Source organism: Poeciliopsis prolifica, unplaced genomic scaffold, assembly GCF_027474105.1.
Source record: "Poeciliopsis prolifica strain line A6 unplaced genomic scaffold, Auburn_PproV2 SCAFFOLD015, whole genome shotgun sequence".
Classification (NCBI taxonomy): Eukaryota; Metazoa; Chordata; class Actinopteri; order Cyprinodontiformes; family Poeciliidae; genus Poeciliopsis; species Poeciliopsis prolifica.
In genome coordinates this window covers 11,322,319-11,349,987 of record NW_026562390.1, presented here as the reverse complement: position 1 = coordinate 11,349,987, position 27,669 = coordinate 11,322,319, and the positions used below count along the sequence as shown (strand labels likewise).

Sequence of the window (27,669 nt, the reverse complement as noted above, 5' to 3'; positions counted from 1 at the left end):
ATAAAGCAATAAACTATTCAGTAAAGTGTTTTTGACTTATTTGTGTACTTATTTGTGTACACCAGTTCAATAACCCTTGAATTCTTTATATTGACTTACTTTTACATAACTTTACATAGCTTCAATTCAATATAAATTTTCTGGATAGATAAATGTTTTTCTTTTTCATCTAGCATCATAAACTAAATTTGACTACACTGTAATATAACAAGGACTGAGTTGGGACGACTGGGTTTTTATTTGCTTATATTTGGATTCTATTATATTGACTTATGAATTGAACATATTTGTCTTGACTAATAAATTATGCATTATCAATTAAATTAAATGGTAACATCCCAGAATATTCTATTCTAATAAGACTTATTTACCAACTTACCAACATGTAACAAACAAAATTAAAATAATAACAGATAAAATTATACCTCTCAATAAAATAATTATTTTTGACCATTTAAAATCTAATAATCCCTTGTCAATTTTAGCAAATTTTAATTGGAGTCTAAATAAAGATTTTGAACAGGTAATTATAATGACTCTTACAAGCATAATTCTGAGGAAGAGATGCACAGTACATATCCTTTAAGAAGGAATTTGAGGATTACATAATCCATTATATCTATCTTTAGAACAAAATTAACAAAACCTGTAAAAAAAGAAACAAAGATTCCTAGGAAAGTCTCTCAACAAAGAGTGACAAAACACCACCACCCAGTGGTAAGAAAGAGTAAATACAATTCAAACGACGTGCAGAAATTGTGCTAATTTCTACAGTAACTTTATACGTGATGAAACTTGGTCCACCAAAAATAACATGCGTGTGGTGTCACTGAGTTTTCAACGTAGCGGGAGTATTTTAACAAGAACCCAAAAAGAAAAAAAGACAACAGTAGTAGAGACAATTGCACTTCTTTTCTACGTGGTCACAATGAACAACATTTGAAGCCAGTGGAAATGTTTTATTTATTTTTTTATCCAACAATAGAAGAGAAATTAATGCTTGAAGAAAACAAAAACATACAAACAGAATTTGTTGGAGTCCTATACATGGAACGAAATAATAATACATAAATTTGTCCAGTTTTGGGGGGGACAGAAGCACCACAGTATAATAACCTAAAGAGAAAACAATAATACATATAATAATTAATAACATAATAATTACTAGTCTATTTTGTGACATTTCTCTGCACCTTTCCAGACATGACAATTTGCTTTTTGCACTGTAAAACCAAAGAACCATGTTAGAGGCAGGCTCAAAGTTCACCCTCCAATCACTAAAGCTGGCAACGTCACGTGGTTCAAACTGACCAATAGAGAACCAGAGATTAGTGCATGCCGCACCCTAGTGGCATGAAGGTTGATGGGCGGGGGAGGACGGCCGAGAGCGGAGATAAACCCGCTCTGAAAGCACTAGGGGAGGGGAGAAAAACAAGGAGAACCCTTGGTCAGTCTTTGCTCGGCTTTGTTTTCATTTCGCCACCGTATTAAATAGAGGAGGGTAAGTAAATATACGACATGCTTTGCTTGTCATGTGTCATTTAGTCCGTGTGTGTGTTTTTTTTTTTGTCTGCAGATATCTGGCTGCATGTATTTGCAGTGGTGGTCTATGTTTGGCTAATGTGTTGCGGGGGAGTCTAAACAGAGCCATTTCTGCAAATTATCCGACACCAAACGACGACCTTTGCATTTTGTTTTCTGTTTAAATAATTCCCCTTCTCTGAGTGGCCTTTGTGTCTGGAAAGCAACCAGGGAGGACACTTTGGGCCCGAGGTATTTCGCTTTAAGCGTCCTTAGCTTTTGCTACCATTGCAGGCCTTCGGTGCAGTTGCATTATTTTTTTGCATTTCGCGTGGTCTCGCTGCTGTAGGTGTGTTTTTGTACAAATGTTCCTCTGGGGAGTATTTCCCTCCTCCACAACAATGGGTGTGCAAATTCCGTTTTGTTGAGCTGCGTTTGCGATGACAGTGATATTAGAGGAACGTCCATATTTGGAGCTCATAGTTGTACTTTATTTTATTTTATATACTAAATGCATACAAGGGTAAAAAAAAACAACAACAATCAAATGCAATTGGACGGATTAAATTTGGACCACACTAGATTTGTAAAGAATTGGTTGTGCAAAAATGACAAATGTCTACTGTGATTTTCCTGGCAATAGTTATAAACACAAATGCAGCATGTTTAAGAGGCACTTTAATAAAAAGTTGTTTGTATTATTACATTGTGATTATTTTTGTTGGGATGTTAAGGCTGTTATTACTCCACTGGTAAAGTAATAAGGTTATGAAGGTTTCTGAACAAATGCAGCTTGTGTAATCCAACGAATTCACAATTTTAGTGAAATTTGTAGCCTCACAATGAGGCTTGCATACTGACATCATGAATGAGATGGAATGCACTGGATACATCATTGATCATGAACATAGATGTATTGCATTTTGCTGATTTCACTGAGAGGTGGAACTGCCCAATTTATTCAGCATACTAGTATATAGAAATCACAATTGGGAATGACTTACTTGGATCCAATATCTGTTGGATTGTTGCATTGTAATTTAGGGCCACATCTTCAGAGGAGTCTTTTTCTTTTCTTTCATTGATTTATTTGTCCATTTGGGTTGCCTTTTCTCAGCTATGCACTCTCAGACTAGATATATTTTAGTGCCAATAAGGTACATTTTGTAATATTTTATGGGGAAGAAACCAGAACATGGTGAAATATATCACATTATTTAACAATGATATTGCAGCTTTACAGTTTCCTAATAATGTGTAGCCCCTTTAAGAAAGACGTTCTCCATTCTCTTGTGAGAGATGTTGCAAAGCCAAACTGTAAATACTTTCTGGATCTGGTAATTCTGTTAGAACAACCAAACCTCCCAAAGGACAGGGCTCGGTTCTGTGACTGGTTCTGTGCTAACACTCTCAACACACACTCTATTAGTACATGTACACACTGGTTGTAGATGCAGGCGCTGTGTTTGTTTAACTCCCACTTTCCACAATCTCCACTGCAGTGCAGCTGAAAATATGTTCCTCATTCTTCTGCCATGTTTTTACTATATTACTCTCTCCTTCCTTCCTGTCAAAATGCTCATTTAAACGCGACTGCTTGAAGCACTTCTTACAGTAAGGAAACTGTCACACCACAGCAACCACTCACTGAAGCTTCATTTAATAATCAATATACTATGTTAAAAGCTACAAAACAAAATAACACATATTAGCAGTCTAAAACGGGTAATGGATTTCGGGATACTGTACCAGGGATGATGTGTTTTATTAGAGAACAATGTGTCCAAGATGGCTCCAGTCGCTGTAATAGAATGACATGAGTGTTTACTGTTTCTCTGTCTGTTGCTGGACTAAAGAACAGATGATACATCTCCCACGCTGTTTCTTTTTCCTTTTGCATATAGGAAACATCTTATTCTCTCTTAATTTAATCAACGGAATGAGATGTGTCGTCACAAGAACTTGAGCAAAAAAGGTGTTTCAAGTTTGAAAAAAATTGAGATTCTGTTTTATAAAAATTGTTACTTGGTGCATTAACAAAATATCCATTACATTTTTCATTTGTCAGATCAAATGTTTAGACTACTACTGAAAAACCCTTGTGATAAATAATTTATAAATTGGTTGTTAGAGAGATGCAATTTCCATCATCCACTTCCCCTTCCTTTCCAGGCATGTCTTGTTAATTCATTCATTTGTTTCATTATTATTCAATTGAACAGGTGGTTTGTTCTGCCTCCAATCATGAATGGAAATAATTTCAGTGGCTTTTTATAGGGATATTCTGTCTATTTTGCTAAATGAAGCAAGGATGACTTCTGACTTTTTTAAAAAAATCATTAGGGGGATTCTTGTATGTTGCAGTTTCCTCATTTCTCTTTGCAGTTGAAATGTTCTCAGTCTTACAACTTTTGTCTTTTTCTTCAGTTGTAGCTTCATCAGACCCCAGGACAGTTCTTCAAAAATCAAGATCTTTACTCCCTGAGTGCGATGGAATCTTCTTCACTGAGTGGCCTTTGACCCCGTGTTGATATACAACTAATTTAGCTGTAAATAATCACATTTATCAGCTTTAGCTGAAGTCTTGTGGGGTTGATGTGCATCATGTTTAGCGGCAAACACATTCATATATGGGATACTGAATTTCTATGTTATTTGGAAATAAAAAAACATCACTCAGTCTTTATTATAGAGTAGTTTTCATACATGAAGGCCACATTCTGTTTTACTCAACCTGAGGAAAATAAATTGCTACTTATTAGTGTTTCGATCAGTGATGGCAGTAACAAGCGCATGTTGTTGTCTCACTCTTAAATCTAGTTCAAGTTTGCCTGTTGTCTCGACACGTCAACAATAGACTTATCTGTGAACACTGATTACAGTTTAGAGCACGTAATGAGACCCTGCTTGACATAGTGTTAAATTCACACCAATTTTTGTTTGTGGTGGTTGTAGCACCTGGAGAATCTGTTGTCAGAATCACATGAGCGTCTGCTGTTCTTCTGTTCATCCAGCACAGAGATCTTTAGATGCGTCTTGTTTGTGGCCTTTAGTTAGATATTAAAAATGGCTTACAACGTCATTATGCATTGAAACTAACAACACTTTAAGCTCATTTCTTAAACGTGTGTTATGATGATCTCTTCGCATGGAGTCACTCCAATGTCATGTTTTTGGAGAGGATTTGGTGGATCTTTTGGTCGTTCAGTGGTGCTGAGAATTTGTTTTCTATCCAGATGTCTTGTTTGTCAAAGTTGTTGGAAAACAAACTTCTCTGTAAATGCTATCTGCATAATTAATTGGAGCTGCATGAACAGAGTCATGTCACTTCTACAATAATGGGACAATAAAATAGAATTCACCAATAAGAAATATCATCAAAATTTTGAAGTTGACATCCAGTCTGTTATTTAAAATTTCATGCTGACGTTTACAGTAAAATTAATATTGACTTGTGATGTGATGTGCCCAGCTGACTGGGCAGAGATCTGAACTTAACTCAGCGAGCTGCTAAACCATTAGACTTTGGTATTTAGGCACATAAAGCAACACCTTTTAAGTTATGAAGTAGATAACAAAATTATCTGCCCGCGTGATTAACTGGAACCACCAGAAAAGCCAGCTTTTGAGCCAAATTATCAGCAAGTCATATCACTGCTTCACTATGTAAAGCTGTTCAGGAGAAGTGAGGCCATGCAGGAATAGAGACAGCTCTCATGCAGAAGAGAGGAATGTGGACGAAACACCAGTCACTACAAAAAGACGTCCTGAACATACTTTTTTTTTTTTTTTATCAGTGACTGAAGTGGAACATGACCACAACACTGGTAAATGAGTTAATAAGAGTAACAAAAGCAAGTGTGAATCTTTATCAGCTGGAATCAGGGCAAAACTTTGGCTATGTTCAGTTAGGATTTTTATCCGATCCGTCAAAGAAACATTGTGTACATAAGTTGCCTGGGACAAAGAAATGAGTTCCCTCTTCTAGGGCTATAAAAATGAATCATTCTGTTCTTGTAGCCCTGTTTAGGGAGTTCTTTCTCACTGATGAGTTGTTGGGTAAAGTAAGGTTTTGACAGCCTGCAGGATCCATTCATCCTCAGATGCTTTCTGTTTTCTCTCAATGAGTCCGTGTCACGGTTTTAATCTGAAATGACGAACAGACTCGTCGAAAGGTTGTCATCCCTGGGAATCTGGTTTGCTTGCCGTGTGATGTTAGCCTGCTGCTTTTCTTACGCAACAATAATCTTTAAAAAGGATGCCCTGTGTTTCTATGGTAATAATTTTGGTTTCCATGGCGACTGCACTCTCAACAGGAGCAGCGGCTCGTCGAGTACAATGGGCCTACATTTCTGTGGAGAAAAGGGGATTCTGTGGAAACGACAGGCTTTGACAGAGTTGGAGAACACTTCCCGTCTCTGCGGTTCTCTTACTGCTAAGCTGTCGACAAAAAAATAATCAGCCTTGAAATCGTGTTTTTTGTCAGCCATTGTTAACGTTGGCTGGAAACATTCATGTTGTTATCTCTCACATCGTAGCTCGATGTAATCGTTTGGTGTCAGTGAGCACAGCGGGAATTTAATGTGAACAGATTGATTGGAAGATGCTGATGGAATGACCTAATTATTTTTCAGTGTGTTTGTTTGACTTATAAATTGATCCCTCGAAGTTGTTTCTTAGAGGACCACACGATTCCTGTTGTTCTTTTTTTACTAGTTTGACTATTGGTAATGTAATTTTTTGTTCTAGTGCTTTTGGTGCATTTCTACACTGTGACAAATGCATGATGCTACTGTTTAACTGCTTGTTTACATACTTTGAGGAAACATAATGAACAAATAGACTGAAGTGAAACACTTCTAAGCAACATTTGTCATTGATTATGAGAGTTCCTATTTTTTCGCATTAGCCTCAAGTGGATCCTGCTTGCATCTAAAATCTGACAGTCATTAGTTATTAATAAAGGAAGTTAATGTATTTTTTTCCTGGTACAAAGTAATTGACTTTTTTTTTTTACTCTGAAACATAAACAAAGGTTTGTTTGGCTGATTTTTAAGAGTGTATATTATTGAATCTGTTCACATTTGTCTTTTCCAACTGTAAACAAATCCACTATAGTTTACACACACAAAGTGTTTAATAGAATATCTTGATTAATCTATATGTTTAAGTTGTGTTGCTTCTTTAATTTGGATTTTCCTCTGTACTCGGATGTTTTGTCTTTCTGCAGCTATAGCAACACAAACATGAACGACCAACAGCAAGCTCAGCATGTGGTTTTCAGCCAATCTACAACAAAGTGAATTAGATCTGACAGAGAGTCCAGAAGCATTAGGACTCTACAGGAGGAATCAGGCTGACAAGAACTGCAGACACTGCAGCGTTGTTGAGTCGCTTTGACTGTTGGATTCAACTTCAAGGCTGTCAGACATTGTTAAATCCGATTTTTAAACTACATTCGAGCGTTTATGTGAAAGCATCGGTACCTGTGGATTTACTTGTATTATTGGATTATAAGTAGAACCACCACTAAAATAGTATTGCAGGAATACAGCACCTCAAGTGTCTGCTAATAATTTTTTTTTTTGCTGTATTCTGAACAGAGATTAAATGGGACAGTTGATTTTTATTGGTTTTGTTTGAACATTGTTGGAAATGGACAGAAACACTGAGTGGTTCTGTCGGCTCCCACAGTGGTGCCGCATGCTTCGAGTCGGACCAGCAGTTGCCCTGGGAGTTGTGGCTGAACATTTGTATCGATGCAGACTAATGGGCTGCCTCGGCCTCTGTGAATACTCGCTTGCGTTTTAGCCTGTGTCCAGCTGGAGTCGAAACTTGAGTGGGCTGTACTGTGACAGACGGGTGGAGACCACTGATCTACTCCAACACTCGGCAGTTGTCAGGAAATGGACCAGAACTCCACCTTTAATTTGTCTTTTATCTGCCCTTCACATGTTTGCTGTTTTCTTTGGGGGATTGTTTTTCAGCAGTGAACAAATGGAGCATATAATGTTTATAAATTATTCATTCCTTTGCTTATAGCAGATTAGTAAAGCCAATGCCATGACAAAGAAAAAACAGTCAACTGGTAAAGAACTACTGCACTGCAGTGATTAAATCTTGATTTGTGTGATTTTTGTGGAGTTTCTTTGCCAATTATTGACCAGCTGCGCTAAACTAACTTGTTTTAGTTCATAGAGGACTCAATCAGAACTTCTATGAACTAGAAAAAGCAACTGCATGAGTAGGAGAGGGAGTGGGTTCACTGAGCATCCTGTCATTGGTATACCCCGCCTCTCGACCAATGACAGCTGGAGATGGGCACCAGCTCCCCTGGGACTCTGCAAGGATAAGCGGGTGTCTCAAATATCATTTTTTTTTATTTCAATTTACCTGGAAAATCTTACCTATCGGTGTAAAATTTGCTATGAAATGAGAAATTTGCTATGAAATTGGGAGCCTGTATGTCCTGAAAATAGGATAATTTTTATTTTATTTTTTTTTGCACAATCCTTTTTTGTGCAGTGTTCAGAACCAAAGAATCTCGTCCAACCCTACTTTAATTCCTTTGTGCACACAAACATAAGAAAATATACCCAGTGTGTGTGTAGAAATAAAAGCAATTTGAAAAAGGCTGTGACTCTTAAAGCTCATGCTTAATGGGTTTTAGTCCAGCAGCAAGCCAGAAGGGAACATTAATCTTTGAAAGGTTGCTAAGAAGGGTTTAGTTTAGTATTCAGATATATGCTTACTCAAAAATTGGAAAAATATTGTCTCATTCCTAACAGACTCTGGTTAATCTCTCATATTTTATTCTGTGATGACACACTACAGTGTTCATGACGCAGCAATAGAAAATGCTAAGGCTTGTCTATTTTTTTTTTTTTTGCTGCAGGAGGCCAACTCAGGATGAATGGCGAGTCAGGTGCCGGGGTGGTGACGGCCCCCCCTCCCACCACCGTCCCACACAAGGAGCGGTACTTCGACCGGGTGGATGAGAGCAGCCCCGAGTACCAGAGGGAGAGAAACATGGCGCCGGACCTGCGGCAGGACTTCAATATGATGGAGCAGAGAAAGAGGGTCTCCATGATTCTTCAGAGCCCCGTCAGTCTATTTCTACTCCTTGCTAATCAAATCAATCGGGGAATATTAAAATTTACTATAATGCACAAGCTGGCAACTTTAAAACCATCTTCTTTGTATGCAACTGACAGGCCTTTTGTGAAGAGTTGGAGACGATGATCCAGGATCAGCTGAAGAAGGGGAAGACGCCCACCAGTCTGTTGGCCTTGCAGCAGATCGCAGACTTCATGACCACCAGCATGCCTTCCATGTACCCAGCTGCACCACAAGGAGGCATGGCAGCGCTCAACATGAGTAAGCAGGAATGAGTGACTGTAGAGGACTTTCTGACCTCAGCACTGAGTCTGCACTCACAATGAGAAATGCGGAGTATGTCATAATTAACTGCAGGACAATGACACCAGTTGTGTTTCACTAAGCATAATAAGTTGTTTTCCTCGTTTCTTTTAGTGTTGTGCATGGCAGAGCCTCCTTACATCAATTTGCATAAAAATGGAACTAGACTGCAGAGTTTTTTTTATCACAATGTGTATAATTGACTTATGTTTTGTAAAATACCTTTGGAGGTAGAACTGCACTGAATTAAATAAAGTTGTTTTATTGATTGCAATCTTTCCATGTTGCCCATTTCTCTCCGTAGGTTTGGGAATGGTGACACCAGTCAATGATCTGCGAGGCTCAGACTCCATTTCCTACGACAAGGGCGAGAAGCTTCTCCGCTGCAAACTGGCTGCTTTCTACCGCCTCGCTGACTTGTTCGGATGGTCTGAGCTCATCTATAACCACCTCACAGTAAGATTGCTCTCACATGCAACTTTATCAACCCAGCAGTTTACTAAATAAATTTAGATTGGAATTAATTTGCATGTATGTAAAGTTTTAGTTGTGATAACTTTGATTTGGTTGGGCTTTAAGAAAAAGAAATGGTTTCCATCTCAAATTATCTTGATGCTAGGATTACACAAAGTAGTAATTTCACATTAAAGCCTCATTAATTCACATGTGTTGATTTTCAAAATAGTAAAATATAGAGTTAAGTAGGTAGGTTGTAGGTAAGTAAGTATTCCCTTAAAGCTCATTTGAATAACGACTTCCATATTATTTGTGAAGAGTAGTTTTTATCCATTTCAGTAAGCTACAAGTGATGTTTATATTTAAACACAAAATAAAACGGCAACTAAAATGTTACTGTTTTCAATAACCATTTTAGTCAGGACTCTGCAAAGAGCCATTGCAGCACCTTCCTGGGATTGTTGGGATTGGATCAGGAATAATGAATTATAACTTAACGTTCACATCTGTTGTTCTGTAGGTCAGAGTGAACTCAGACCAGGAACGCTTCCTCGTTGTTCCCTTTGGGCTCCTTTACAGTGAAGTCACCGCCTCTAGTTTGGTAAGATTCACTGTAGGCATTTATTAGAATTTCAACATTTTTAAACAACTTAAGATACGTTGTTTTCCTCACACTTTGATGTGAATTGAGTGAAAGAGGTCCACAAGACAACAGTCTTTCATGTTGAATCACTTTCAGGTAAAGATAAATCTTCAAGGTGAGATTGTAGACAGAGGAAGCACCAACCTGGGGGTCAATCAGGCTGGCTTCATGCTCCACTCTGCCATCTATGCTGCACGGCCTGATGTCAAGTGTATTGTACATATACACACAGCAGCAGGTGCAGCGGTAAGTGCGCACAATGTCTTTAACAAGGAATGTACTGCCAATTGCTGTTGAGATGTTTCATGACACTCTGTGCTTATTCTGCAGGTGTCAGCCATGAAATGTGGGCTGTTGCCTATCTCACCTGAAGCTCTGTCCCTCGGGGAAGTGAGCTATCATGATTACCACGGCATACTAGTGGATGACGAAGAAAGAGGTCTCATACAGAAGAGCCTTGGGCCGAAGAGCAAGGTACCTCCAAGACGTGAAAGCAAAAATAAGTCGAGCAAAGCTTGAGCTATGTGACTTAGATGTTTTTGTCTTTCTGTCAGGTTCTCATCCTCAGGAATCATGGCTTGGTGTCAATTGGAGAAACAGTTGAGGAGGCTTTCTATTACATCCACAACCTGGTGACTGCCTGTGAAATCCAGGTAGGTCTAACCTGAGGCCTGTAAAGTTACTTTATTTGATAGATTACGCTTTAACAAACGAGTCATCAAATTCATTTATGTTTTTATTTGTTCAATCTTTCCAATGGGCAACATGGAAAGATTGCAATCAATAAAACAACTTTATTTGTCCCATAACCACTACTTTCTCTCTTGTCTCCCCATAACCCCTCCTTTCTTCTTGTTGCTGTTTGCTGCACATCCTTGCTGTTTACGTCCCACTTTCCACCTTTTTGTTCATTTTTCTCTCTGCTCTGGATCTGTCTGGTATGTCTCCTTGTATACCTCAATGTTTTCCAGGTGCGAACACTGGCCAGCGCTGGAGGGCCCGACAATCTGGTAATGCTGGACCCTGCAAAGTATAAATCAAGGCCACGTGTCCCTGAGCCAGCAGGGGACGGGTCGTCAACACACCCCAAGTGGCAAATTGGGGAGCAGGAGTTTGAGGCTCTCATGAGAATGCTCGACAATTTGGTAAGAACAACGTGCGCATGCTGCTACAAGGTTTACTGCTCAAAACTGGTCTTTATATTCTTATACACCTGAATGGTACAAATTTGTTGTGATGGCACCAGGAGGTCATGCTAATCAATACCTGAAAAAATGGTTGAGTAAAATATGGGGGGAAAAAATTAACACTTCTAGATCATAAAGCACTTTTTCTTTTCTTTTTTTTATATTTGAAGTATAACATTTTACTTTGATTTCTCAAAATATTCTGCATTCATATTCAATAAATTGAAACATATGTTTCAATGAGTCTCTTTTGTCTGATTAACAGTACTTTTTGAATGTAACTTTTAAGCAAGTATTAAACATACAGGTATATGTATTAAACATATACCTGTATGTTTTTGAAAACATATTTTTTGTTGGTGTGATGTAATATTAAAATTTTAATATTTTTTCATTAACTGATAACTGTCAGCAGACCAAATAAAGACGCTAAGACATCGGTCTTTCTCTAATCTCTTTAATGTGTTTTATGTGATGGTGATGGAGTTACTGAAATAAACGTACTTTTCAGTAATTTTCTAACTTATTGAATGAAATGTTCTCAGGATCAACTTTAACTTATAACTCCTGTTGTTTTCTCCATGTCTCCAGGGCTACAGGACGGGCTATCCTTACCGCTGCCCGGCTCTGCGTGACAAAGGTAAAAAGTATAGTGACGCGGAGCTCGCTTCCTCCGCCCACGGCAGTTACTCCTATGGGGAGGACAGCGACTCAGGCGCTCGCTCCCCGCTGAAACACAGCTTCCAGCGCGGCCAGCGCGACAAGACCCGCTGGGTCAATGCCGGCAGCCGGCCCGACGAGCCCTACGAGGACGGGCCCGACGGCACCAGCCCCAAGTCGAAGCCTAAGGTGTGGACGAACATAACACACGATCACGTCAAACCCTTGCTGCAGTCTCTCTCGTCCGGTGTCTGCGTGCCAAGCTGTATAACCAACTGCTTGGTCTGTGCCTACCTTATTGTTCATAGTATAGAATTTACAGCTACCTTCTTGGTAGCTTTGGGTAGTTGTTTGGCATCCTGAGGGACTGGGGAGACTAAAACAGAAAAGTAAAGCTTGAATATCAATCAATGGTTAATTATGTCATAAACTTTCACAAAAAGCCTGGCGATCCACAATCAACCCTCTATGTTTCCTTCTGGTCTCCAAAAGCTTCACGATGCCGGGCCAGCTGCCCAGAGCATGCCCCACAGCATGTCTTGTTGTGAAATGCATTGTACGTGTTGATGTTTTTCCCAGAGGAGCGAGCAGCAGGGGTGTGGCATGAGTCCTCAGGTAGGAAGGTGAATGCAGCAAGACAGGGACGTTGCTGCTCACCACACAATCTGCTCATCCCGATGGCAACAATTTATTTATTTTTTCTTTGCATCTTGATGTTGACTTTCTTTGTTTCTTAAAAATGAATCCAACTATTATTAAAAATAATTTGCTGAAGATGCACGTCGCTTTCCTGTAAATACGAGTCTTTAATTAATAGACTTTTCATGGAACCAATGGAAACGGGCATGCCTCTGAGAATATTTAGTTTTTTTCTGGTATAGTGACAAAAATATGATTGAAACTGAAAGTTGTAGCTTTATCACCTTACAAAGCTTTTGGCACCTCTGGTGTAGATGTATGAAAAGCCTTCAAATGAAATCATCTGTGTATTCTCACACAGATGTATTTATTTTTAATTTACCCGTAAATTTTTATTTGTTTTGGATACTAGGGAGATGGGGAGGAGGACAATCTTTTAAGGACTCTTGATTACCCAAAGCTGCTGTTCCTTTTTCGTGCACTACTTAGTTTCTACAGTTTCTACTATTTTTCCAAGATCTCTATTCAAAATATTCAAGAATGTCAACAGGTTCATGATCCCATACTCTATGAAACAGTCTCAGGCCTTCAAAAGATGAAAAATTCCCACAGCATTGCAGATCTTCCACCATACCTACTACTTGCCATGAGTCATTTTCTCCCCAAATTGTCTTTTGTTTCAACCAAGACCTGTCTGGAGTGTTTGTTGCAAAGAAGCTCACAGTTCTAGTTTAATTCTCACTACTTTTAGTTGTTACAAAAATCTTAAGATTGGCATCAATTTTGCAGTTGATAAAGATAGTTACAGGTTGTTCTTTTGTGTAAATTGTCCTGCTACAATAAGAGGAAGGTATTTTTACACATCTATAGCGGGGGTTCCAGGAGTTGTTGGGTGGCTAAGTCAGAAAAAGCTTTCGTGCAACCTGCTTATTTGTTTTTTCCTGCTACTCCTAGTATATTTTGCCTCTAACTTTTTTTTTTTTTTCAAATTTTTTGTTTTAGTTTTATTCTGAAAAGCAGCTTCTATAAAATCTTCAGTGCCTGCATGATTGAATTTGTTTTAAGAAAACAATAACAAAAAAGACATAATAAAATCTGACTTGACTTTTTGAATCAATTATCTCCTGTTGGGAAAGTAGGAAATGTTATGTTGTGAGACTCTTTCTCAGTGAGTATACCATGTTTACATGTTCATCTCATACTCAACCAACCCAACCCTGCTGTACCCATCCAGCACCTTTTCCTCATCTAGCCTGCCCCCTCTTCTTCTGGTTTGGCCACCATGCAATCAAACTTGGAGTAAACACAGGAATGAAGTCATGAGCTTTTGCTCCCCACTGCAAGTTACATGCTTACGTTAAAATAGTTCACTAGGTGGCATGAAAGTTGGTGTTTTATCTTCATTTGCTGCTCATTCCGTTTAATGCTAAAAATGGATGAATAATTTCCCTTTTAATCACTCTGAGCATTACCAAGTTTACACAAATTTTATAAACCCAGCACAGGGTTTTGACAGATTTCATCCTGTGCAAAGAGGATGCTCTTTGTTTTTTGCGTTGTGATGGTAGCTCCCATTTGTCCCAAAATGGCAGAGTGTTCTCGGGTGTGTTTCTTTCTTATCTTTGTTGTCCTTGTTGTGTATCAGCCTGGGAAATGACTTTGGTGATGCCAGCTCACCCCTCACTGCCACTCTCGCTTCGTAAGCCAGCCTCATCGTCTCGGTCACCCACCCAGCCACCACTCCGCCCTCACATCTCCCCACACTGCCCTAGCCCTTTTCTTTTTTTCTTTCTGTTGACTCATACTGTTATTTGTCTTCAGTTGATTTTCTGTGTGATTCAGTTTGGTTTTAGTTCAAATGGTAGATCAATGATGATGACAAACGACTTCCATTGTTACAAAACACCAGTGATAAATTGTATTATAATTTTTTTCATGAAGTGGATTCAGGAGCAGAAATTTTCTTAGTAGAATTCATGAAATCATGCATATAGACAAACCCCACCATATAAACTGATAAATCTGGTGGCTTGAAACAAGCATCACTTGTATACCACGGCCTCCAATTATTATTTTCAGAGATTTTTACTTTATTAATGAACAAGGCTTATCATTTGCTCAGATATGAGATTCAAACTCAAATTCCAGGGTCTGATACCTGAATTGAAACATATTTACATATTTTCCAGTATGGAGCATTTTAAAACATTTGGTGCTGATTTAGTTCCAGTTTTTTGTAAGTTAAAATGAATACACTACCACAAATATTATTGTGGCCATAAAAAGTACAAAAATAATTTGAGTACAATTTCAGAATTTAAAAAGTAGTGATATTGCTATTTTTTGTGATTGGAATTAAGCCTACTCTTGAGTTAGAAAAACTAAGAAATAACTTAAGCATTTTAACTCCATGTGTATTGTCATTATCTGTATTCCATTATCTGTGACCTCTATTACTTTCATTAGTAAATATTTCATATAGTATTGTGAAACCTATTTACCCAATGGGTGAAAAAAAAAACTATCACAAATTTGAATGTAAAGTTGCGTGTTCTGCTGTCTCTTAGTTTTCAGCAGCCAAGATACTTTTCAATCAATAACATGTGAAGATATTAAAATAAGGAAATGAAAAGATAAGATATCCAAATACTTCCCTGAATCAAAAATAATGTATTTAATGCTCTGCCTCGTGCTGCCTAAAGAGCAAAAATTCTTACAATGTCCTTAAGATGATATTTCAGAACAGCTGATGTGATGGGTAGGTAACTCATTCCCACATGTGCCTAATTATTTAATCCTCAAAAAATATTATAGATTTTCTAGGCTCATAAAAATAAAACATGCTAAAACCCAGCTAAATATTCATCATCATTGACTCACTTTAAAAAAAAAGTCATCAAACTTTGTGGATTTTTATTTTGCATGATTTGTAAGGCCTGCATTGAGTTATGTCTACATATATTTTTGTGCTAGTCTTATTTTATTTTTTCTTGCCATTCGGTGTTCCTGTTTTAACTGTTTAACACTTTACATCGTGTTTACAGTGGACTAAAGAAGAAAGCCTTCGCCAGGCTGGAGTAGCCAATCAATTTATTCCACTGAACACCGATCCAAAGGAAGTCCTAGAAATGAGGAATAAGGTATTGGAGTGTTTTTGTGGAGTTAAATGTCGCCTTATTCAACTGGCATTTTTTGAAGCTCTGCAACAACATATGTTTCGCTCTAACCAGATAAAAAATGTCTTTTTGTTTGTTAGATCCGGGAGCAGAACCTGCAGGACATAAAGACTGCAGGACCCCAGTCTCAGGTTCTGTGTGCTGGCACTGTGGTGGAACGGACCTTTAACCAGGTCAGTGTGTGACGTTAACGCCTCCATGCTTCGCTGCTGTAACTTTCCTGACCTGGACTGGATGCTAATAAATATGGTTTGAGTCACTTGTCCCTTAAGACAACTTAAAAGCAAATTTTCTCATTCTCTCAATCCAGGTCAGGAGGTATGTCTGAATCTAAACAATATCAGAACAATGCGCATGAAGTTGTTCTGGACACTGAGCTGCATTGAAAGAAACTTTAAAATCAGTTTAATTCCAATATTTTAATATTAATTACTAAAATTATTTCCTAATTGGAGAATAAAAAGTCCTCTGTGTTGTTGTTAGGATGTGGGGGACTTCATAATTATGACATTATTTTTTGATCACAGAGATTGTCGTTCTTGCAGGTGAGTAATGTGTGGGAAAGGTAAACATGATTTGGTTTCCATATTTCTGACAGCTCAGAATGCATCCATTTTCATACCCAATTTTATTTATTTAGCAACATTGTTCTGTCCTTTAAGCACCACAGCTACATTTACTACCTTTGGAGTTTTTAGTTTTGATATACTAAACAAAAGGTCTTGTTATTACTAAGCAACGGTTCTCTTTATTTTTTATTTTTTCATGCATGTGCAAGGTTTCCCCCTCTTGGGTTGAAAAGGTTGCATAAAATGAAGTCTTGACTCATTAGTTCTGTTTGCATGGCTCAGGTTCAAGATGCTGTGAATGTTTTCGCCATTTGTTTTTTGTTTTCCTGGAGGGGAATTGGACTTTATCCTCTTTCTGTCTTTGGATTTTTAGGTTTAAGTCAGTGCAATAGTAGTGACATCTTATGAGGCATGAACAATAAAGTCTCCTATACCCCAACCAGAGTTGACCATCATCTTGTGTTGACAGTTTGAAAGGCATGCTAATAATGGCTACCACTTTCTCTGCCGTCATGCTTTTCATAATGTGACTCAATTTTTCTACAATGGTTCCTGTGTGCATGTATTCCCTCAAATGGTTTTAGTATACTTGGGTATGCAAGTGCTTCAAAAATGTATTCATAGCCCTTGAAATTTGCACATTTTTTTTAATGTTATAGCCACAAGTTTTGGTGTATTTTATTGGGAATTTATCTGACAGACCAACACAACAAAGTGAACAATGGTGAAGTGATTCATAAAAGGTAGCATCTGTTTGATATCAATTCTTCTTTGTAAAATCACTCAAATTCCATTAGATTGGATGGAGAGCATCTGTGGAAAAAACAAAAACAAAACAGTCCTGCTGCAGTCTATAGTTTGTAGGATTGGACTAGGCCATTGTAATGCCATATGCATTGACATAAGCCATACAGTTTAGTGCTGCTGTCCTAACTTGAGATGACCCTCTGTGCCAGTCTCAAGTGTTTTCCAGATTTTCCACAACTTTATCCATAACCTTTTGCTGTGTTCTGTGGTCTTTGAACCTTTTGCTGTGTTCTGTGGTCTTTGACAGTTTGTTCACGAATGTTCTCCAGTGAACCTAGAGGCCTTCACACAACACATGTATTTCTAAAGGGATTAACTTGCACTCAAGTGGACTCTCTTTATTATTTAGGATGCTTTCAAAGGCAACAGGTTGCATAAGATTTTAATTTATCTATTGGCCTTAGTGGGTTTAAAAGACTACCCACCACACAGTTCAGATTTTTACGTTGAGAAAAATAAAAACATTGTATCTATTTTTCCTTTCACTTCAGTTCAATTATTAGCTACTTTATGTTGGTTTATCCCACACAATCCCAATAAAATACATTAAAAAAAATTAACGTACGAACATGTTAAAATGGCTCAAGGGGTTTGGATACTTGTACATATATATAAATGCAACAGTGGAAAGTCAGTTCACATATTGTTAGCTAAAATGAGGACCCCCTAGAAAATGAGCATCGTTTTGACTTGCTAAAGAAAAATCCTGCAGAACTACTTAATCTTCAAGATTAAAATGTTTTCTTTGTTCTGCTTAAGGATATGTTCTGTGGGATGTTGCTGTACTCTTTCCCCCGGTTGTGTGAGTGTGACTGCTTATTTGGATGTACTCGGTTGTGCTCCCCCTCTTTACATGATTTGCTATTGCAGGATGCCCCTCTGTCTGACTGTACAGACACTATTGATGGCCTTGATGTGTCCGAGGGGTCCTATAGTCCTGCTAAAACAATTAGAAAGGTACTTACTGCTCCAATCACAAATCTATTTGACCCTGTAGTGCGATACACAAGTCTGGCCAACTTTGGTCCAAATTTGGTACTGGGTTAAATTTTCAGTGGGGGAAAAAATTTGTTGGATGCCTTAAGAATTACTTAAGTATTCTGGCTTAAAAATAACAGTGAAATACAATATTAAAATGTGTAAAGTTATGTTTTTGCTTGCAAATCTTATTCGGGTGGAAAACACAGGAAGAGATTTTCTGTAAAGACTCTTCTGAGAAATAATTAGCAAGAGAATTGAGACTAAATTGGTGCATGGATCTGGAATCTGCTGAGTCAGAGCAAAAAGCTATGTTGTTTTTGTACTTTTTGCAGTTGTAAGTTATTCTCAAACTTTTCAATTTCAGATAGAAATTTCCTTGACTATCACCATTCCTTTTTTCCCCCCTTTTAATTGTGACAACTTAATTAGAGAAGGTCAAGGTATCTTGACTGAGCGAAGCTTAAATGTTTGGACTATTTATTAATCCACTTCTAACTTTATGTAAAAAAAGGTTTTTAGTCTGATACTGATTTCAGGATAAATTTGGTGCAGGGGATGCCCACATCCTACGCATCTTGATTAGTCGTTCAGTCTCAGCAGGTGACTCCTTTCCCAACACTCTTCTTAAAAACATTCTTCTTATTCTTATTGAAGTTCTCTCTGTGATTTATATTTCTTTCTTTTTTTTTTTCTGGTGAGAAATTAAATACCCGTATTAAAGTCTGGAATATTTTGGACAGTGGAGAATCAGCAGCCACAGAAGCTGCTGAGTGTTACTGACTGCCACTTCTCAAACTCTGTTTCCAGCCTTCTGGTTCTGCAGACAGTTTTCTTCACTTAGCTGTACTCAGAACGACCCCATCCTCTGAAGCCGACTTCTTTTTCTCACTTGTGTGTCTTGAAGGGTGAGCTGGTGACTGCATCCAAGGCCATTATTGAGAAGGAGTACCAACCCAAGGTTATTGTGAGCAAGACTGGTCCGAACCCTTTCAATAAGCTAACCGACCAGGAGCTGGAAGAATACCGCCGTGAAGTGGAGCAGAAACAGAAAGGAGGTGAAGGTAAATGTGCCACGGCAGGCAGACCACACCAACATCGTTTAAATGACAATCTCCAAATGAAACCAAAAAAAAATAAATCTGTAACCATAGTTAACCTTTTTTTTTAACTGTGAAAAATTATTTTCTGATATCAATGCAAGCTTATCTACAACTTTTACGCTTTAGATAATGAGTTCCGTACAAATCAGTGATTTCTGCAATCACTCGTTATTTATGCTCTGTAATTAAATCGTTTAAAACTATGAGGCTTTCATCTTATCATTTATTGCTAGTCCAGTCACAATAACAAATTTTGTTGGACTATAAGTTGTACCAGAAGTCAGTACAATAAATGATAATATTGTTACTGTGTGAACATTTTCAAATAGAATGGTAATGACATAATAATGCAAGAACATTTTCTCAAAGATCAATAAACTTTAAATTCTAATGACCATTTGACACTGGAACTGGAAGACATTTTAACTAGTCAACATAAATTAACATTGCAACAGAAACGACAAATAAAAAGAATTATGAAGTTTTCGTATACAAAATTGTCCTTTGAAAATAAGGGCTCATTGAGACAAATGCACCAGACTGAAGACTTTTATCATCCACGGTTTGGTAGAAAGAAAAACTATAAATTATGCAAATTACATTTGCATAATTTATAGAAATTATGCAAATAACATTTTTAGTTTGTTTTAATCCATCATGTGATTAGTTGATTTATTGCTTATTGCGGCAGGCCTATTTATCCTGATAAATTATGAATAATGAAAGAATTCAGATTTATCATTGTCACTATGAACTCCACTTAGTGATGTTTGACACCCCCCAAAACTGTATATGTTGTTGGGATTGTGAGTTTCACTATTTTTTCAAATGAGTGTGTTCAATGAGTATGAATAAATTTTAAAATATGAATAAAGGAACTCACTCTGTGCCGTTTAGTGACACAAATTACACTTCTTTATGTGACTGGTGTCCTAAAGAAGCATATTACAAATGGGCATGTTCATTAAAACTAGAGTTTTAACTTTTGCTTGATAAAATATAATGCCTTTGTTCAACCTCATTGTTCAGCATGGCCAAACAATGTCATCTCTCCACACCAACATGCAAAAACATGGATTTACAGTGCAACAACAGAAGAACAGTATTAAAGGATCAATCTCCAACCCACCCAGACCAGACCCAGAAGCCGTATCATCGGGTCAAACTACATTGTCCACTTCTCTTCATCCAACTGATTCATCCGGCTTGGAGGAAACCCAGCTTCCTGCTTCTTCTCAAGGGTCTCCTTCCCCCCAGCCTGATAGCAGCGTCGCCGATTCTGCAGCGACGGCAGTAGATGATGCGCTTTCAGCAGTTGACAAGATGTTGTCAGCTCCTGACTCCCCACACAAGGAGTTCCACAGCGCTGTGGTGCGAGCCCTCATCAAGAACCCGCCGGATGTGGAAGCGGCAGAGGGAGGTCAGGCCGCAGGTACACCAGACGAAACGAAGACATCCCAAAAAAACTCTGGCCTTCCACTCCCTTCCCTGCTCATCCCGGGCTTGTCTTACTACTTACCACCTCATGGGAATTCCTGCCTGCTGTTTCCTCTCCTCCCTCTGAGGGATTGGAGTCTGCTGCTGCCCTTGTTTTACAATGTGCAAACTCTTTCCTTTCCCGTATTTCATCTCCGAAGGCTCTTCCTGGTTGTTTTGGGTCCCTCTTATTACCCTGAATGCCCGTCTCTGATGTTTTGACATAAGGCATCAAAGCTTTGGCACATTTGATCCTTCTCTGCAGTTTGATTGGACGAAGCAGAGGAGAGAGGATGCTTGGGAGTTCCTCTCTCCTCGTGTAATGAAAGTCCTTCTGTAGTGAAATGTGAAGATGCAGTTCCTAAGATTGGTCATCCAATCAGATTATTAGACATCAGAGAAAACGTGTTAAACCCACCTACTCTGAAAATAAATGGATTCCTTTTCTTCCTGCTAATGTCTTCTTTATGTTGTCATCTGTCCTTTCTTATTTCCATAACATAATCGTTGGAAACTGGTTTTGGAGTTTTAGTTTTGCTTTTGTTGGAAAGGTTTGAAATATTTTTCTGTTTTGTTTTTTATTTATTTATTTTTTTGTCTTTCTCCTGGTTTTTGAGTCCTAATGTTGTTCTCCTTCTTTTCTATTGAAACAAGCTGATTGACAATATTTTTCGACATTTATAAATTAAAAGAATTCTCTCTAAAGTTTTGGTCTTACAAAACTTTAAGGAGAGTTTGCTGCCACACTTAATGGCAGCAAGTGGTAAGGATGTGTAAAATAGGTTAAGATTGTATTGTTGTAAGATAATGTCACAATGAAGAAAAATGTAATGGGACATTTCTTCAGTGAGTTGAAAGATAAGCCATGGTTTTTATTATTTTTACACCAATGTTTCAACCTTGCTATTTTAAGTTCAACCGCATTTGATTATTTTCAGATAAACTAGAATATAATATTGTTTGTTCAGAATATGAAAGACAATACAAGATTCAATCCAAATGATAGGTCGTCTTAATAAGTCAGGAAACGGATGCAAGATAAATAGACATTTTAAAACAAATGGAACTGTACTACACCAAATACTTTAAAATCTCCAAAGCTAATTGTTGGGGAGCTGTAGCAAGAAAATGACATCCAGGTGTTTCAATTTCTTCATAATAACCATTTGACGTAATCTGCAGTTGCTTTGTTTTTGTCGTACCATCACAGATGTAAACAAGTAAAGTTTGCTGAAGTCTTCTGTGACTTTAACTGTGGGTATAGGTGAGATGAGGCCTTTAAGAACGTTGTTGGAGTTCTCTGTCGTAGAAACCCACAAATGGGCTGCTTGTATGATCAACTGAAAGACCCAAAACTACGCTCTCTGTTGCAATAAAAGATTAGCTTATTTTACACACCTTTGTCAGGGCTGCCAACAAATGTGACAAGCACTGCAGATGCACTGAGTGGCTTCTTATTGTGGATGTTTCTTTCAGATCCAGAGCAACAAGTAGAGGCTGAGGAGGATGACAAAGACCCAAAACCCACATCCACACCACCGAGTACTCCTGTCAGAGCAGAAGAAGGTATGTTAGCCTGACGGCGTTAACAAAGTCGCTTGGTTTGGCATGGGGTTTCTCTCAGCTCTGGTGTTCAGGACTTACAGATGGATTGTAGAGGCTCCTGTCTCTGCACCTGCCTCTTCTCTCTTTGGGTCTGTTGTGCTCTTTAATACTACTACAAGGTTTGTGTTTCTGTAATAAAAGCCCAAGAGGAGTTGATTTTTCTCAATAAAATTTGCATGCAAATGTGCTGAGAAAAGCAGCAGGGCATATTTCAAACAGGAATTTCACTGCTTGATTATTGTTATCCCTCTTGGTCTTTATTACTGTTGGATTACACCTTTATCAGCATCATCAGTGATGATACTGGAACTGGCTGTAAAAATAAAACTTCATTTGTCTTTTTATCATACAGCTTCTGATTACTGGTGTAATCTGATACAGAAATGTTTTTAACGTCTCTGTACAGTCTCTCCTCTCACTGCCATTCTCCATCTGTTTTGGGGTCTTCCAAGAATGGTCCCCCCTTTTCTTTTGTTCTTTTCGACCTTCAGTTATTTTCTCAATTTTTTTAATTTTTTTTTTTATTTACCATATTGCTTGTGGTTTGATCTGCATAGACATTTGTTTCTACTTGTGCTTTTTCTTCTTTGTGGCTGCGTTTACAATCAGGAGATGGAAATACAAAAGAGTACCTGTTGCCATAGTAAGTATGTACTGTTCCAGCTCCTTGCTACTCCTCTAATTACTGCTCACCCCTCCATGTTTGTTTGCTCATTTACCCTGTTTTTCTTTGCATGACTTCAGTAGCAGATTTGGTTCTTTGTCCAGACTAACTTGTTTGCTGGGGTTTGACTATTCTTTCTCCTCTGAATTTCTAATTTGGGCTTGGTGGGGGTTATTTCAGAGCTCGTCTCTCTTTCTATGTCTTCCCGTTTATTTTATTATTATTATTTAGAAAAAGTATGTCAACGTGGCAAAAAGAAACAAAAAATCATATTGTAAGTCATATTTTTACACATCTGTTAAATTGGTATTGTGGAGCGACTCATGAAGTAAACCTCACAGCCTGCTCACTCTTTTGTGTTAGGTAACCTCTTTTCCTCCTGACAACTACTCACTCTGAAATTAACCAACCTTTCTTGCACATCGGCACATTCTTTAAATGTATATTTCTGTCTCATTAAAAACAATCTTTCAGTGGTTCAAATTGTGTTGAAATATTGTCTGTCCTGCAGGCGTTTCCTTTACCAGGTACAGCAGTGCTTTGAGTGAAGCTTTCCAAGCAAACTGGCTGCTATTCGGTTTAGCTTGAAACCTGGTTGTTGAAGGCTGGCTGTTTGTTCATTGGTCTCCAGTGTCTGTCTGTCTGTGGTGTTTGATCTTATTGCTGTTCTGACTGACTCGAGTTGTTAAGTGAAGACGCTGCTAAAAGCTCTCTATGGTCCTGTTTCATACTGGTCTCTCTCTTTCGCATGGGCTCTACTAAAAAAGAATAACGTCGTTGTTGTTGTCTGGCAGCTTTTGGGACTGTTGTGGATGCTGTTTGTTGTTTTCAAGCTGACCATCTGGATGCTGCAGGCGTCTGTCTGTCTTTGGAGTATTTTTTGAATGGGGTTATGGACGGATTGACAGAAAAAATGCTTTTCATGGTTTAGACTCCACTTCAAAAATAGAGCTGTATAGTTCTTTTTATGTATTTTATATATATATATATATATATATATATATATATATATATATATATATATATATATATATATATATATATATATATATATATATATATAATATCTACAAATTGAGCTGCTCGGTATGAAAAAAAAAAACATTTTAGTCTGTAGTGACATCAGCTGTTTAAAATTAGGTCTTGTTGAATTTGATTTAAAAAAAAGTGTATTGCACTTGAAGAACAGTGAAATGTTTTAAAATATGACGTTTCCCTGACTTCCTCTTGTCAAATCTCCTCTTAAATGTTTACTCATATATAGAAAATTGTTTAAAAAAAAAAAGAAATTCAAATTGTACTTCATCAAACTCTGCATAACATTACGCATTAAGACAAAATGGAGCTAATTACGTTAATAAACTAAATGACAAAATAAAGAAATGTTTATGCAGTGTGGAAAAGAAAGTCTTAGTCGTATCAGATCAAGACAAAGTTCACACTAATTATAATACTTGTAATGTAATTACAAATATATTGCTTTTTTGACATGAGAGCCAACTTGGATGAAAGCAGTCATAAAAACTACCAATATTCTACACTAGTTAAAGTTTATGATTCTTGAAGCTTTTATTGGAGACAAAAGATAGATTTTCTTCATTCCCCATCCTCAAGAAAACTGTGCTAAAATCTCATGTTATCATATTTTGTCAGACTGCTGCACAATTTAGATACTTTTAAAGTTTTACACCTATTGGGTGCAGCAGTACATGTTTAAATATATATTAAAAATCTCACTTCATGCTAGTTTACCATGTATATTTTCCTGAGAACTACTGCACTCCAACAGATTGGTTGGAAAAAACAAAATGGGGAACTCAAATTCTTAACTCCCGGCGCTTTTAATGCGTAACCTACATACAGTCTTGTGATTTTATAATTCATGACTACATGAATGACTAATGAGCCATTAACGAGAATGGCTCCAGAGTTGACTTGTTCGTGTTGTCTCTTATTTTTTTTATATTGAAACATTGTTAAATCTTTGGACTTTCACCAGTACTTGTTCTGTTCTTTTTCCACTTTATTCTGTTTGTACACAGGGTACAAATGAACAAGAGAACTGCAGTCATTAAGATTTCCCTGTTTAAGTGAAGGTAAAACAAACAAGAAATGTGTGCACAAGCTTTAACGTCAGAAAGAAGAAATGCTGGCGATTGTTTCGTCTGTTATGTTGCTTATTGGCACTTCTGAAGGAGAGCTTTGTAATTTATTTGTGATTTTAATGGAGTGTTCTTGACTTTGTTCTGAGGTAGACTGACAGTGAATTAGTTATTATAATGTGTGTTTATCCTAAACGCTTATGGTTTTTGATAGAATGTTACCTGTGGGAGTGAGTGACTTTTATTTAGACTCAAGCTGCTAGTTTCTTTGTGAACTCAGGAGTTGGTCCTTTTCAGATAGCAAATTGTATGGATTTCACCGCTTAACCAGCAAGTGCCTTGTTGTTACTTTACTGTCGCATAACCATGTCACATGTCTTTAGCGATCTGTAACTCTCTCCCTTTCTCCCCCCCATTAGAGTCGTTGCCTGAACAAACCTTTAAGGATGAGAGTGATGCAGCCACCCTGAGACAGACCCTTCCAGATTTAACCCCTGACGACCCCTCCGAGGCTCCGGCTCTGCCCGTCGAAGACTCCACCCCACCAGCTGCCACCACAGAGGCAGCTGACGGGGAGGAGGCCGCTGACGCTGGGGACCAGGAAGGAGAGGAGTCTCCCAGCAAATCCCCCTCCAAAAAGAAAAAGAAGTTCCGCACACCATCCTTCCTAAAGAAAAACAAAAAATAGACAGTCCTGAATCGGAGAACGTTGGATGAGTCTGGCCTCGGCTTCATTTTGGTTCTTGTTTTTCTGTCTGTATACTCTTCAAGTGAGCCACACTTCCACAATTATACTTTGGTTATTTTTGTATCTTTTGTTACAAGCTTATTAACCTGCTTTTGCTTATTAGTGTGTGCCAATTTTGTATACAATGTAAAAAATAATCGCATTAAGGTTTTTAATTATTAAAGGCTTTTAGTTGTGAGTGCAATCTGTCTCATACACTCCACCTGGTGTTTATGCATGTCTATAACTACAGGTTCACATGCTTAGTGACGTTGGGAGAGTTTTGTTGCTTTTTTTTTTTTCTTCTTTTCATTAACCAATGTAACCACTAGAATGTATAGGGATTGTATCTAAATATGTCTGTCGCTGCAAGGCGAGGAGCTTCTAGCCTCTCACTGAGCTGCTGGAGATTTATGACAAGTGATGACTACAAATTTCATACATGCATCCCTGAAGCTGTGCACTCATTTAATTTACATGTCAGCAGACGGGAGAGCTGCAGTCGAGCTACTTTGGAATGGTTCTATGCTCTTGTCCAAAATGCAATAATTCCAATGAAATTGTTCAATCTCAGCCACATGTAATGCTTTTTCTTCTTCTCTTTTTTTTCTCTTTTTGCATTGCATTGCTTACCGACATGGTTCTTTATTTAATGCTGGTCAAATACCTTACAGGCCACATTAAGTAAGAACACTACTCTGTTATGCAAGGTTAGACCTGCCTTGTTTGTAACCAACATTGCGCTTGTTGATCAGTCTAAGGCTTCATGCAATGTATCTGCCACTGGCTGCAAGCCTTTTATTGCGAAGGAATGTGTACATTTGTATTTTTTCTTTCAATTCTAATGGTTTCATCATGACTTTAGTATTTGCTCTCGTTTCACTTTATAAGCTCTATACAAGCAGGTATGTTGTAGATAGCTGCAGCTGCGCAGCTATCTAGTTTTTAGTTGTTTTGTCTCAGATTAGATTAATCCATTATTGCTCTTTGTGAGAGGGAACTGTGGCCCCTTTCCTGTCCTAAAACCACAGCTTTTGCCAGATACTGCTTTTATCCAGTTCCATTTATTCACGCAGAACGTCTTACAAAGCTGCATTTTCAATCATGTCTTATAACCATATAATGAGACGTTTACTTAGTGAAATAAATTGTGAAACCTGGGCTGTGAATACATGTTGACCGTAAATGTACACTGGAGAAAAAAAAAAAAACTTTTGTTTGCAACCGATCGATGGGAAAGAAAACAGTTTGATGTTCACATTCAGGCCATTTTTCTGTGCCCATCTTAGGTTGTTTTTATTCATCCTGCTTTAACAAAGAGTCCTGAAGTGCTTTAAGAAATTGGCCACTGATAAATATGTTTGACTTGCATCGCAATGAAGGGCTTCAATCTGAATTTGGGTTATATTTCAACATTTTTGTGCTAATACCACCACTAATGTCCTCGTATTCATTTAAATCGGCCTTAGTTTATTATTTTTTATGTTTCATCATGCTGATTTGTGTTTGTCTGAATTATTCCCAATTTAAATATTTGGTTATTACTCAATTTACCATGTTATTACACCACTTTTTTTTCTGTTGTCATGGATCCACCTATTCTACAATGACAAATAAAAAGAAACACTACCATGAAAAACGAAATTGTGTGATTGGTTTATACAATTCTATACAATTCTCTACAATGAGCATCTCTGAATATCAATTAACAGGTCGTTCATCAGATCTTAATTGGTTTTAGGTCTGGTCTTTGACGAGATCATTTTGACATGTCTGATTGGATTTCAGATAGTACTCAGAATGGCAGCGCTTTTAACTCTATCAGCAGCAGTCCCTGCATCAGATAAACTTGAAGCCACAACCAACATGATTGGCATGGGAAAAATATTTGGGGGAATTGGTGAAAATGGTTATGACTACAGTACATGCCACACTTT

At 37.8% G+C, this 27,669-nt stretch overlaps 1 protein-coding gene across 16 annotated transcripts; it reads left to right on the top strand.

The window, feature by feature from the left end:
• Positions 1 to 1,372: 1,372 nt before the first annotated feature.
• add1 (adducin 1 (alpha)) lies at positions 1,373 to 26,978 on the top strand. Of its 16 annotated transcripts, none has more exons than XR_008606623.1 (19): positions 1,373 to 1,501; positions 8,417 to 8,625; positions 8,736 to 8,898; positions 9,245 to 9,396; positions 9,917 to 9,997; positions 10,136 to 10,285; positions 10,370 to 10,513; positions 10,594 to 10,692; positions 11,011 to 11,184; positions 11,818 to 12,168; positions 15,570 to 15,665; positions 15,782 to 15,874; positions 17,948 to 18,034; positions 18,963 to 19,119; positions 20,243 to 20,590; positions 22,111 to 22,200; positions 22,849 to 22,882; positions 24,946 to 24,999; positions 25,425 to 25,481. XR_008606623.1 is itself a non-coding variant. In XM_055040365.1 (19 exons), the coding sequence occupies exons 2-18, from the start codon at positions 8,431 to 8,433 to the stop codon at positions 24,995 to 24,997; spliced, it is 2,448 nt and encodes an 815-aa protein (XP_054896340.1). In that variant the 5' UTR covers positions 1,373 to 1,501; positions 8,417 to 8,430; the 3' UTR covers positions 24,998 to 24,999; positions 25,425 to 25,537. The 16 variants fall into 16 exon arrangements, 11 of the variants coding, with proteins under 11 accessions (XP_054896340.1, XP_054896341.1, XP_054896346.1 ...); XR_008606626.1 differs by having other exon boundaries at positions 11,818 to 12,075; positions 22,849 to 22,886; positions 25,425 to 25,471; XR_008606624.1 differs by having other exon boundaries at positions 22,849 to 22,886; positions 25,425 to 25,471.
• Positions 26,979 to 27,669: the final 691 nt, after the last annotated feature.